The following is a 12633-nucleotide window of genomic DNA, read 5'->3' as shown; positions in this document are numbered from 1 at the left end:
CAAGGTTTTAATTACTAGTGCAGCAGAGCCTTTCCCTCGCTCGCCCACTTGACCGCTCCGCACACACACCGCTTATCTTTCGTGCATCTTGCGTACGCCTTGACTCCAATGAATGACATATGCTTTGGAGCGGAGAAAAGACCCAAACACACATGGAGAAAAGCAAACGGGCGGTTGCCGGGTCCGCGCTTCGCCGTGTGTTTCGAACACAACCGACTTCCGCCCCTCCGCTCGTGAAACGGTGGGGAGGCCTAAAAGAAAATGAAAAGGTGGCTCGCTAACTGGGAATGACAAACAGATGTATGAAAGGATGCGCTCGCTAACAAGTCAAGGTGGTCGAGCCGATCGCGCCTCTCGATCGTTCAGTGTACGGAGAAAATGCAAAAACCAAGAAAAGAATTCTATTGAAGGCGGGGCCATGACGTCGCCCTGTGACACACTCCACAGACACCACGCCTCCGGCTTACACCGGAGAAGGAAGGGGTGATTTTGCCTTGCCGAGGCTACTCGACGAGGAGCGGGAGAGAAGAATTTCGAGGAGGGAATGGAAGGAGAGGAGGCTCGCTCAAAGAGAGGTAGAGAGTGTTTGGGACCATGGGGTGGGCAGGGGCCCTTTAAAGGTTAATAAATGATGCTGATGATGACTGGAGATTTTTCCTTACTAAACTTGAAACCTAATCTCTCTCCCTCAGTACCGCAGATGTCCATCAACCTCTGCAAATCTTCCTTGTTGTCAGTCATTAGCACTATATCATCTGCGTACATTAGTACCAGTAATGAGCGTCCAATCCATTCTCCTTGTTTGAAAAACGAAAGGTTGAAGCCTAGTCCGCTTCTCTCTAGTTTGGTCTCTAACCCCTGTAGGTACAACGTGAACAACAAAGGTGACAGAGGACATCCTTTCCTCAGCCCCCCCCCCCCCCCCCCCTGTAATTCTACAGGCTCTGATACATTTTTTTCCCATTTTATAAGCACTTTGTTAGTTTTATGTCTATCTTTTAAAAGATTCCAGACTGTCCCACAAATCCTCTTGAATAACGCTGTCGTAGGCTCCCTTGATATCCAGAAATGCTAGCCACAGGGGCCCGTGTTCCTTTCCAGCAATCTCGACACACTGCACCATTGAGAACAGGTTGTCCTCCAACCTCCTTTGTTTCCGGAACCCATTCTGCAGCTCCCCTGGCACCCCCTCATTCTCCACCCATGCCTGCAGCCTGTCCTTTATAATCTGCATCACCATCGTGCAAACCACTGATTGGACGTAGTTGCTGATGTCATCTTCCGTAATCCTGATTATTCACCGTCACTGCCTGTTTAAATGCTTACTTAAATCTTGGTTCCAATTTCTTTATTAACTTAATTGGAACACCATCGGTCCTGTCGACATGCTACTGGGAACCTTCTTCCACTCTCTTTGTCCCAGCGAAACCACTAGAGTAACTAGTCTACCCTGGTGTTCACGATGTAGTTAGCGCCGAAAACGAGGACCAAAGTGGGAGAAAAACACAACACAAGCACTCACGGTGTGCCTTTCTCCCACCTTCGTCCTCGTTTTTGGTGCTAACTACATCATGAATCAACTCGCCCAACTTTCCACCTTACTATCCTAGTGTGATAAAGCACATGCAACATTTCTTTGTTTTTATATTTTTCTGTCACCCCTGTTTCTGTACGTTCCAATGCCTCACCACCTCCCGGCCGAATACCCTGATCTGTAACTACAAAGCTCTGCTCTAGACCGGTCTCTCTCATGAAGTTCAGATGTGTCTAACTGCCGTCTGGCAGCCATCGAAGCCATCTATAACTGGGGCCTCCGAGGAAACAAATGAATACACCGCATGCTGAGCAACAGGCAAGCACCGTCTTCAAGTGCCCAGGAGGCAAGCTCTACCAGGGCTGTGTGTGAATACCTCTGGGGTGTGGCAGACATTGATGAAAAGCTTGGCGCCCGTGGAGGTGTCCTTGAGCTTGACGCAGAACCCTGGCCTGGGCTTGATTGGCTTCGTCTTGATCTCTGGCTTCGACCCCTCGGACAGGGACTGGACGAGATTCCGGAACTCCTCATTGGCCTGCAAGTGGGAACAGCAGCAGATGTGCAACTGCTGTACGAATGTCTGCGCAGGTGCTCCTGAAACCCACTTCTGCTAGAACGTCCAAGCCATTATTTAGGGGCCAGCAACTCATCGTGGGTGAGCCATTAGGCCTAGTATTCTTTGTTTCATAAGCCGGTATTAGATAACTTGTTAGCCCATTTATAACTACCACTTGTGGTTAAAACCTAGAACCTAAAGTGTTGCTGAGTCCTCAATCCAGATGTCTTTTGTGACACCCTGCATAGTATCTGTCCACACCTTGTCCCAAGTAAAACGGAGACTTGAGCTAGTTGGTACATACTGCTGGAAAAAAGACAGCGCTGGGACGAGGGACAAAGAAAGAGCCGGTCCAGTTGTCTTCTTCTATCTTCGTCCCTCGTCTCAGCGCTGTTTTTTTTCCCAGCACCCTGTCCTAAAGAAAATCCTTCTGCAGAGCCAGTTTTGGCAAAACCAACCTTGTTTCCACTGTTTGAATTTGGCAAACACTGCAAGAATTGTAGCGTTCTTTTATGATGATGGTACATGTACGCCATTACAGTACAAGTTACCACTTGCTGCAGGGCATTTAAAACCAGTCATGCCTACGTGAACAACAAAGGTGCAGGCGATCCCATCGCTGTTCTGGGGCCGCCCTGGGGTGGAGAGTGCACCTGCTCGCTTGAGGTGTAGCGAGTGCTCAAGGAAACCTGTGGCACTGCGCGCGACAACAAGAAGGGTGCAGAGACACAGTCGCATCGTTTGCACTGCTCTGGTGCACTGCACAATATTGTCACGGCTTGACGTACAGGCCGGCGGCGAGAACGGGTGAAGACAGAGAGCACAGAACAAAACAGGCAGGTCCACCAGCAGCAACGTCGTCGTCGGCGCGCCGCAATCGCTACTCGTCTTTTTCTTCCACTCGCGACACTACCTCCCCCTATAAAGAAGCATCGTCCCGATGCTAGCACGGAAGCAAGAGCACCTGAAGGAAAACCACACACGCGCCCAGCAACTCCTGCTGGCCAGTGTAAAAGGGAGTGGTAAAATCAGTTCGGGTCCAGGCGATCATTGCGCGTAATACGGTTTAAGCCGCACTACGTGCACTATTTCAGGGCGGGGTGAACGACGTGATGACGGTCGGGTTCCTTCGGGCAGCACCTCGTAATTAAGTTCACCGAGGCGGCGAACAACTGTATACGGGCCGAAGTAGCGCTTCATGAGTTTTTCGGAGAGACCTCGACGGCGTACCGGTGTCCACACCCAGACCTTGTCTCCAGGGTAAAAATGGACGTCGCGTCGACGGAGATTGTACCGACGAGCGTCGGCATGTTGTTGATGTTGGGTACGGAGTCTGGCGAGTTGCCGAGCTTCTTCTGCGCGCTCGCAGACTAGTCGGGCATCATCGGCGACGTCGACAGGTGGCTCGTGCGGTAGCATAGCGTCAAGCATCGTGGTGACCTGTCTTCCATGTACCAGCTGGAAAGGGGACATACCTGTCGTCTCCTGGACAGCGGTATTATAAGCGAATGTAACGTAGGGCAGTACCGCGTCCCAACTGCGGTGGGCGACATCCACGTACATGGCGATCATGTCGGCCATGGTCTTGTTCAGCCGCTCCGTCAGCCCATTCATTTGCGGATGGTACGCAGTAGTTCGGCGGTGGCTGGTGCAGCTGAGACGGAGGATCTCCTGTGTGAGCTTGGCCAGAAACGCGGCACCCCGGTCAGTGATCAAAACGGCAGGGGCACCGTGACGGAGCACAATGCACTCAATAAAAAATTGGGCTGCCTCAACAGCTGTCGCCGACGTTAGTGCTCGGGACTCCGCGTATCGTGTTAGGTAGTCCGTCGCTATGATAACGTACTTGTTGCCCGACCGCGACGTTGGAAATGGACCAAGAAAATCCATTCCGACAGTGTGGAACGGAACAGGCGGTGGTTCGAGTGTTTGGAGAAGGCCAGCTGGTCGTATGGGCGGTGTTTTGCGCCTTTGACACTCTCGACAAGTTCTTATGTAGTGACGGACGTACTTAGGAAGTGTCGGCCAGTAGTACCGTTCTCGAATACATGAAAGTGTTCGGCTGTAGCCAAGGTGACCAGCTGTAGGATCGTCATGGCAAGCTTGGGCGACCTCGGCGCGCAGGTCTTCCGGCACAACAAGGAGCCACGACCTCGGGCTGCTGTCGAAGTTCTGCTTGTACAATACACCATGCATTATCTTGAATGTCGGCAGTATGCGCTGGAAAATGCGAGGCACCGCAGCTTCGTGGCCTTCCAAGTGCGCCATCAGCTGATCAAGCTGAGGATCACTGCGTTGCCGAGCAGCCATATCTGCCATGTCCAATGCCCCAAGGAAGCCGTCCTCTTCGTCATTTTCGCCTCCCGGTGCCGGCTCCACGGGGGCTCGAGACAAGCAGTCAGCATCATGGTGTTTGCGGCCGGACTTGTAGGTGATGGTGACGTCGTACTCCTGTAGCCGAAGGCTCCACCGAGCAAGGCGGCCTGCTGGATCCTTAATATTGGCGAGCCAGCACAGCGAATGGTGATCGGTGACGACACGAAAAGGGCGACCGTACAGATAGGGCCGGAATTTGGTGATGGCCCAGATGACAGCGAGGCACTCTTTCTCAGTTGTCGAGTAATTGCCCTCCGCCTGCGAAAGAGCTCGGCTGGCATACGCAATAACCCTCTCAGCGCCGTCCTGGAATTGCACCAGCACTGCTCCTAGTCCTTTGTTGCTGGCGTCCGTGTGGAGTTCAGTGTCGGCGTCTTGATCAAAATGGCCTAGTATGGGGGATGTTGCAAGGGCGTGTTTTAATTGGCGGAATGCTGATTGTTGCTCCTCGGTCCACTCAAAGACAACGTTATCCTTCGTCAGGCGGTAAAGTGGCGCCGCGATCTGGGCAAAGTTCCGTACGAAACGTCGGAAGTATGCGCAGAGACCAAGAAAGCTTCTGACGGTCTTCTTGTCCGACGGTGGAGGGAAGGATGCGACGGCGGCCGTTTTCTCGGGGTCTGGCTTCACACCCACTTGGCTGACGATGTGACCAAGGAACTTTAGTTCACTGTATGCGAACCGGCACTTCGAAGGCTTGAGCGTGAGTCCGGCGTTCAGAAGAGCTTGAAGAACCGCTTCAAGACGCACCAGATGGTCTGCGAAAGTGCTTGAAAAGATGACAACGTCATCCAGATACACGAGACATGTCTGCCACTTTAGACCGGCGAGCACAGTATCCATGACTCGTTGAAATGTCGCGGGCGCTGTACACAGGCCAAACGGCATCACCTTAAACTCGTAGAGGCCATCCGGGGTTATAAATGCAGTCTTTTCGCGGTCGCGCTCATCCACTTCAATTTGCCAGTATCCACTCTTCAAGTCGATGGACGAAAAATAGCGGGCATGACGAAGACGGTCTAGGGTGTCGTCGATGCGTGGTAGTGGATACACGTCCTTCTTGGTCACCTTGTTGAGTCGCCGGTAGTCGACGCAAAATCGTAGGGTCCCGTCTTTTTTCTTCACTAGTACTACAGGTGCGGACCACGGACTGTTGGATGGCTGGATGACGTCGTCCTTTATCATTTTGCGCACTTGCTCCTGTATGGTTTCCCTTTCCTTCAAGGAAACGCGGTACGGCGGCTGACGAATCGGGTGCGTTGCGGTGTCGACAATAATTCGATGCTTGGCGACGGGTGTCTGGCGAACTCGGGATGTCGTCGCGAAACAGTTATTGTACCGATGCAAAAGAGAGAGCAGTTCACGTGTTTGGGAAGGCTCAAGTTTGGGGTCGATATCCAGGGGCAACGTTGCAGGGTCTCTAGACTCGGGCGGGGCCGCCTCTGTAGGCAGCGCAACAGCTTCACGAACGCCGCTAAGTTCTTCCATTTGGGCTATAACTGACCCTTTTGTCAGGTGCTGCGGCTCGTTCCTGAAGTTGGTCACGAAGATGTTGGCACACCCTCGTCGAACATTTGCGACCCCTCGCGCAACACCAATGCCACGCGTAAGTAACAGCTGGACACTGCCTTCCAGAACGCCTTCTCCACATGCTGTTGTATCGGCTCGGACCGGCAGGAAAACTGTCGACAACGGCGGCAAGTGGACATGGTCGGCATCAACTTTCATCGCAAAGCCTGTGGCCCGGGGCGGTACTGGCGATGAAGAACGTGCTCGGAGGGTCAACCTGTTCTGCCCTATGTCGATTACGGCGCCATATTCACGGAGAAAATCCATGCCCAGAATAACATCTTTAGAGCAATTCTCCAATATCACGAATGTGGCGGGGCACGTCTCACCGTGGATCTCGACGCGGGCAGTGCACTTGCCAACAGGGTTTACGATGTGGCCTCCCGCGGTACGTATGGGCGGTCCGTCCCACTGGGTGGTAACCTTGCGAAGACGCCGAAAGAAACTTCCGCTGAAGACCGAGTAATCGGCGCCGGTGTCCACAAGCGCCGTTACGTCGCGTCCGTCGATCAGAATGTGCACATTGCTAGAGGTTACAAAACGATTCGCGCTTCCAAGGATGCCATCGGTCGAGCTGGGACATTCCAACGTAGGCGGAGGTTCTTTACTTCGTGCGACTCCGGCAACGCCACCTCCAGGCGTCGCCGTATTCAGTTTTCCCGAAGTGGCGAAAGGCTCTCACGGCGAGACCCGCGAGAAGGGGATGGTGGGCGGCGAGGTGGCGGCGACCGGGAGGTGCGAGGAGAAGCTATAACCGGTGATGGAGAACGTCGAAGGTAGTCTTGTACGTCACGGGGCTGTTCACCGTAGCGGGGGCACGGATCAGCCCGGTTAAAACCCCTTAGGCCAAGCTCGCGGTATGGACAGGAGCGATACATGTGGTCAGGCTCACCGCAGTGAAAACACAATGGTCGCCGGTCCGCAGTCCTCCAGATGTCGGTCTTCCTGCGTCTCGGCGGTCCCAGGCGGGCATCAGACGGGTGCAGGAACTCGCGGCGTTGAAGGCCAGAATCGGGAGCGCTCTGGACTTGGCGATGGGCGGGAGGCGGACGACGAACTGCGGCGGCGTAGCTCAGAGTTGGTGGGTCGGCTGCAGCTACAATTGGGACGTCTTCTGGCGCCAGCGTGTGTCGCAGTTCCTCGCGAACGGCCGACGCGATGGAGACAGAGGCGGGCTGCTCAGGAGAAGGGAAGAGCTTTTTCAGCTCCTCGCGGATGACGTCGCGAATTATTTCTCGAACATCGGCTAGACCAACTCCGCCCAGGCCAGACGAGGCAAGACTTGAGACGGCAGGAAGGGCGCTCAGTCTCTGAAAGTGACTGGTTCTTGTCGCCAATGCGTGCTCGATATTTGTAGCTTCGGCGACAAATCCGGCTACTGTGGTCGGAGGATTGCGTATGAGGCCTCCAAAGATGTCATTCCGGACACCCCTCATCAACGCCCGTACCTTTTTCTCCTCAGTAGCCCGCGGGTCGGCGCGGGCACTCAGACGCAGCACGTCTTCGACGAAGCTCCTGACGCTTTCGGTGGGTCCCTGGATGCGAGCGTGGAGCAGATCTTCTGCTTGCTGTCGCCGGTGTTGGTTCGCGAACGTGCGCACCAGTTCGCTCTTGCATGTCTCCCATGATGTTAAAGAAGCCTCATGGTTCTCAAACCAATACTTTGCTGTGGCTTCCAGGGAGAAGTACAGATTCTGCAGGCATTGGTCGGGAGTCCACCCGTTATGTCGAGCTACTCTTTCATAGTGCTGGACCCAGTCTTCAACATCGTCGAGGCCATCGCCACGGAACGGGACGACAGATCTTGGAGTGACAGGCACGTAGACGATCCTCGACGCAATCGCGGGGTCGGTTTGTTGTGACTGGGACGCCATGGTGACGTTGGCTGTCCTAGATGTCCGCGATCCCTCGGGCAAGAGTCCGAATTCCGGCGCTTGGCCTTGCTGACGTCGGCTAGCGCGAGTCTCAGTTTCTGCCGAGGGCTCCTCCAAGAAAACTCGACGGCCAGGACTTAGGACGGGGCTCGAACTACGAGGCGGGGTGCGCTGCATGAGATGCGTTACCCAGCACCTCCACCAAATGTCACGGCTTGACGTACAGGCCGGCGGCGAGAACGGGTGAAGACAGAGAGCACAGAACAAAACAGGCAGGTCCACCAGCAGCAACGTCGTCGTCGGCGCGCCGCAATCGCTACTCGTCTTTTTCTTCCACTCGCGACAATATGTCCATTGGTCACAAGGGGAGATTTGATCACTGATCGCTTTGATCTACAGAGTGTGTTCTGCTGTATGTACGTCATGTATGTATATCCTAAGCAGTGACTGTGAAATGACTGAGTACAGTCGTTCACGAACCTGTCTAGAGCACTCGAGCGGTGCACTGGAGAACACACTTGTGCCATTTACGAGTGGGCTTGAAACGAGACCTTGTCGTGCATGCACGTTCAGATGGATTGTGTTTAACTCCTTATGTCTTCAGATGCTATATTCTGCCCGCCAGGCTGCGGTGATTGTCAAAAAAAGCACAACAGAGCATGCTGCTCAAGTGCTCTACAAAGGTGTGTGGAAACCTGCACAAAGGTTAATCCCATATATAAAGCATTGCTTAATGAAAAAGATGATATTTCTTAGCAAAAGCACTGCCCAGTGAAGAAATATTTTCTCTTATGCTAAGACAACGATAGCAGTGCTTTATAAGCAAAAGATAAGAAGGGTTATTCATGACTTTGAAAGCTTTCATGTTGCTGGCTGTGTTTGGAGCGATCATGCAATGGGTCACATGCCTGAATTCAGTGTTATTGGTTTAGTTTATGGGGGTTTAACGTCCCAAAGCAACTCGGGCTGCGAGGGATGACCGTAGCGGAGGGCTCCAGATAATTTCGACCACCTGGGGTTCTTTAACGTGCACCAATCACACAGTACATGGGCCTCTAGCATTTCTCCACCATCAAAATGCGAATGCCGCGGCCGGTATCGAACCCGCGTCTTTCGGGTCAGCAGCCGAGCGCCATAACCAATGAGCCACCGCGACGGCCTGAGTTCAGTGTTATGAATGTGCCTCTTTTCTGTCATATGGACAGCTGGTAGTGTGCCCCTGTGCTCTTCCCTTTCTGGTGATGTTGTAGTAGCACTGCCATTCTCTTGCATCACACACCAACTCGCCCAGCAATATGTTATTCTGCGTTTTCTATAAGAGACAGAGTATATGTTGTACATGTGGTCTCGGTTCTGGTTTCAGTTTAGACGATTGTCTTGCGCCTCGTCTTAGTTGATGTGTGCTTTGTAACTGGCTACTAAGTGTCATGTGACCAGTTAGTATAGATAGTGTGTCCTTGTCAAATAATGGCTGTTCATCATTCCACCCAACCAGTGAGCCTCGTCTCCATTCCTTGGGGCTTCGGTGGAATTAACACTGTGACAGCACGGAGTGATGCTACATCCTTATTTTTAGTAGTTCATTTTTTACTTGTTGCCCTCCTGCTAGGACACTGTTGGCCTTTCTCTGAGGCCGTGACAGGGTTGGGCTCAAGGAAAATTTAAACAGCACAGAAACAAGAAGCAGTACGGTTAAGCACACAGAGTGACAATGTTAATTTTCAAAGTGTCTAGTCAAATGTGACACAGATGCCTCAAGTGACCTTTGCTTTACAATTCCACAAGACAACAAATTCCACTCCAGGATCACATGCAGGAAAACTGAAAATCTGAATGTATCACCATGGGATCTGTGTTTGTTCAGATGTTTTGTATGCTTCCTTCTTGTGACGTGGGTTTTTGGCTCAACCAGGTACCTGGTTTCATCAAGTTTCGTGCTGTCATTCAAGAACAGGAAAAAAAAAAAAACTTAGGCCGTAGCAACCTGGCTCGTGTGTGTATCAGAGGGATGCAGACTTTATGCAGAAGCAATGTGGGTGATTCATTTCGGTTGTATTTATTGAAGATAAATCTTACAGCTTTTCGCTGAACACACTCTAATCTATCATTGCATTTTTTGGTACAGGAAAGCCAGCTAATAATACTGTATTCTATCACAGAACGGACAAGTGAAGCGTACGCCAGAAGTTTTTTTTCTGGTGAAGCAAGTCGAAGCGATCGTCTGATCGCGTGAAGAGCTGAATGTGCTCTCGTGGTAATGCGTGTGACGTGCTTGCTCCATCATAAGTTGTAACAAGGTACCCATGTGGCCTAGTTGGTGTACATCAGACATAACTTCACCAGCGAAAGAACGAGACACCAGGAGAAGAAGAACACAGGACAACGCTGGTCCAGCGTTGTCCTGTGTTCTTCTTCTCCTGGTGTCTCGTACTTTCACGGGTGAAGTTATGTCCATCATAATCCCGAGGCGATGATCACGCCAATATTGCTCCACTTTGGTGAGTGTCTTTGGTGACAGTCATGCCGACAGCTTTTCCAGGTCCAGGGCCATTTGTCACACCATCCGGATACGTACTCCAGCGAGTTGTTTAACGTTATTTGGTCGGCGGGGCTAATAATTTCTTTGTAGAAAACCCAATCGTCAGCGAACACACGTACTGTTCTGGCCATGATCTTCAGTACGAAATAAAATAAATCAATAAAATAATAATGGAAGAGCGGCTCGAGAAATCACAGCTGCTCTTCAAAGCATGAAAGAAGAGCAAGAGAAAACGCCCGATTCTCAGAGCAGTCTCGCCCCATCTCTCTTAGTTTAAGAACTTTCGTTCGTAGCACGGTTGTGCCAGCGCTCGGCCCATACCTCAGTAATCTCTCGGACAGAAACGAAACGCGTTTGCCAAAAAAACAACTGGGGAAATTGCGCTGAGGCGCCACTTTACCTGACGAAAAAGTGACTCGTACGGCGCGTCGGTGTCCCCAGGAACCTCAAGGTAGTTTGCCTTGCTCATTTTTAAGCAGCAGAGAGCATCACGAGCAGATTCCTTCTTGCGAACAGAGGGGGGAGGGGACTGGTAGTCACAATATTTGTCGCCTTCAAATGCACCCTGCTCCCGAAAGCATTTTTATGGAGGCCGCCATGACAAACAACTGCGGTCCTAATTTAGCTGACAAAACTTTTTAACCAATAAAAAGCAGCACTATAGATAAACAGCAGATTATTAAGTAATAAATAAAATTTGCATATGGGTCACCAAAGTTTGACAATGACACCTTATGAACTACTATAAAGTTGACGTTCAGACCCGCAGGCACAAAATTCAAAAATGGCCGCCGACTCTGCGAGTTCCACGCTCAAGCAGCCTCCGGTCACCGTTAAAGGTGTTTTTGAGCATCCGCGCTACGAAGAAGTCATGGATTCGTACGCAAACTGCATGGTAAGGAAGCCAGGTGTTGGCTTCGTGATCGTTGCACGAAACCAACGCGTGTCATTCGGCTGCGAAGCGGGTTGCACGTTGAGCCGCCGGTTAGCGTCGTTATCAGCTGCGGTTTACGGCCTCTCACTCTCAACAAAACGACCCTGATTGGAATTGGTCTGTCTTGCTGTTGTGTAACCGCAGTGACGTTTGTAATTTCATGGAATCGGCTCAATTTCTTGGTTGATGTTGCAAAGTCAGAGCGAGAGCTAACGCATACAACATGCCACAATGTTGGCGCACATATTTCGCGCTGCTGACCATACAGATTGTCGCCGAAATTTGTCTCCTCTGGCCGCCAGCTGTGAGAGCCTCTTGGCTGTGCACGTCCATCTCTGTTCATCGTGTTGCAGTTGCCTGCTGAAAACCTTGGAACACCACGTGTGTGCTCGAGGTTAATCATTCGTGCCGATTATCGATTATGTATCGCAGGTTTAGCGCTCTATATCTATGATCTTGCTTCATTGAGTTTTCTCCGCTGTATCTTGATCTGTCTGGCAGGTGAAAAGTCTTTGGGAATGCCCGAAAAGTGGTGGGTCGTGAAGCTTTCGGCTGTTTAGGGATCATTCAAAATTTTGTTCAAGCAGACGCCTCTCCAGTCACGTGACAGCGCGCACTTGGAAGTAACAACTATCGAATATCCCAAACACACGCACAGATGAAAGGGCCAGACGAGCGCCGTCCTTAAGCGCTTGTGTGCGTCCGCAGAGTGCTTCCATTAGGTAGAAACCAACTAGCTCAGCACCAAGTCTTTTTAAGCTGTGTCGTTTTACCTTGGTGCCTGCCGGGACTAGGGCTGTGACACCCTCTTGCCTGGAACCAAGTAGAACCGAGTTGCAGTTGCCTCTGACTGGTATAATCTAGCAGTTTAATTTCTCCTTATGCCTCGTATTTTAGTGCAGTGATAGCATCATTTATCTAGGCATGCCGGTTGAAGGGCACCGCTGCTTCGTGGAATTGGCAGGAGTAACCATGTGATTCTGTCTGATAAGGGGCTCCCAAGGAGGGGGGTAAGGCCAGGCTTGAATTACGTGGATAAGACATGATCAGACCGTTATGCGGGTCTCAATTCTGGACTTCGTTGTCAGTTCCTTAGTTCTTGCCTTGGTTCTCGTTAATGCTAAGCCCCATTTTTTATTTTTACAAATGCAGCATAGTGAACAACAAAGTTTTATTGCCAAACTTCTAAGATGTTGATGATGTAAGCATGTTGTCTTGAGATCCCTTACCACAGCCCTCTGAAGATGAGCT

At 51.5% G+C, this 12633-nt stretch overlaps 2 protein-coding genes across 2 annotated transcripts in view; one reads left to right on the top strand and one right to left on the bottom strand.

Annotated features, from left to right (window-relative positions):
- LOC149326671 (PIH1 domain-containing protein 1-like) overlaps positions 1-11048 on the bottom strand; it is a 138986-nt gene extending 127938 nt beyond the window's left edge. Inside the window, exons 1-2 of the mRNA XM_089562988.1 lie at positions 10849-11048; positions 1911-2069 (exon numbers count right to left, since the gene is read on the bottom strand). Of these exons, the coding sequence (XP_089419114.1) occupies positions 1911-2069; positions 10849-10917 (228 nt within the window). The 5' untranslated portion in view covers positions 10918-11048. The remainder of the gene's footprint in view (positions 1-1910; positions 2070-10848) is intronic.
- A 149-nt stretch (positions 11049-11197) lies between these two features.
- LOC149326670 (aldehyde dehydrogenase family 16 member A1-like) overlaps positions 11198-12633 on the top strand; it is a 101886-nt gene continuing 100450 nt past the window's right edge. The window contains exon 1 of the mRNA XM_089562987.1: positions 11198-11343. Within this exon, the coding sequence (XP_089419113.1) occupies positions 11233-11343 (111 nt within the window). The 5' untranslated portion in view covers positions 11198-11232. The remainder of the gene's footprint in view (positions 11344-12633) is intronic.

This window comes from Amblyomma mixtum, chromosome 10 (assembly GCF_055824585.1).
Source record: "Amblyomma mixtum isolate Tamu chromosome 10, ASM5582458v1, whole genome shotgun sequence".
NCBI classification, from domain to species: Eukaryota; Metazoa; Arthropoda; class Arachnida; order Ixodida; family Ixodidae; genus Amblyomma; species Amblyomma mixtum.
This window is presented reverse-complemented; position numbering and strand designations above follow the sequence as displayed.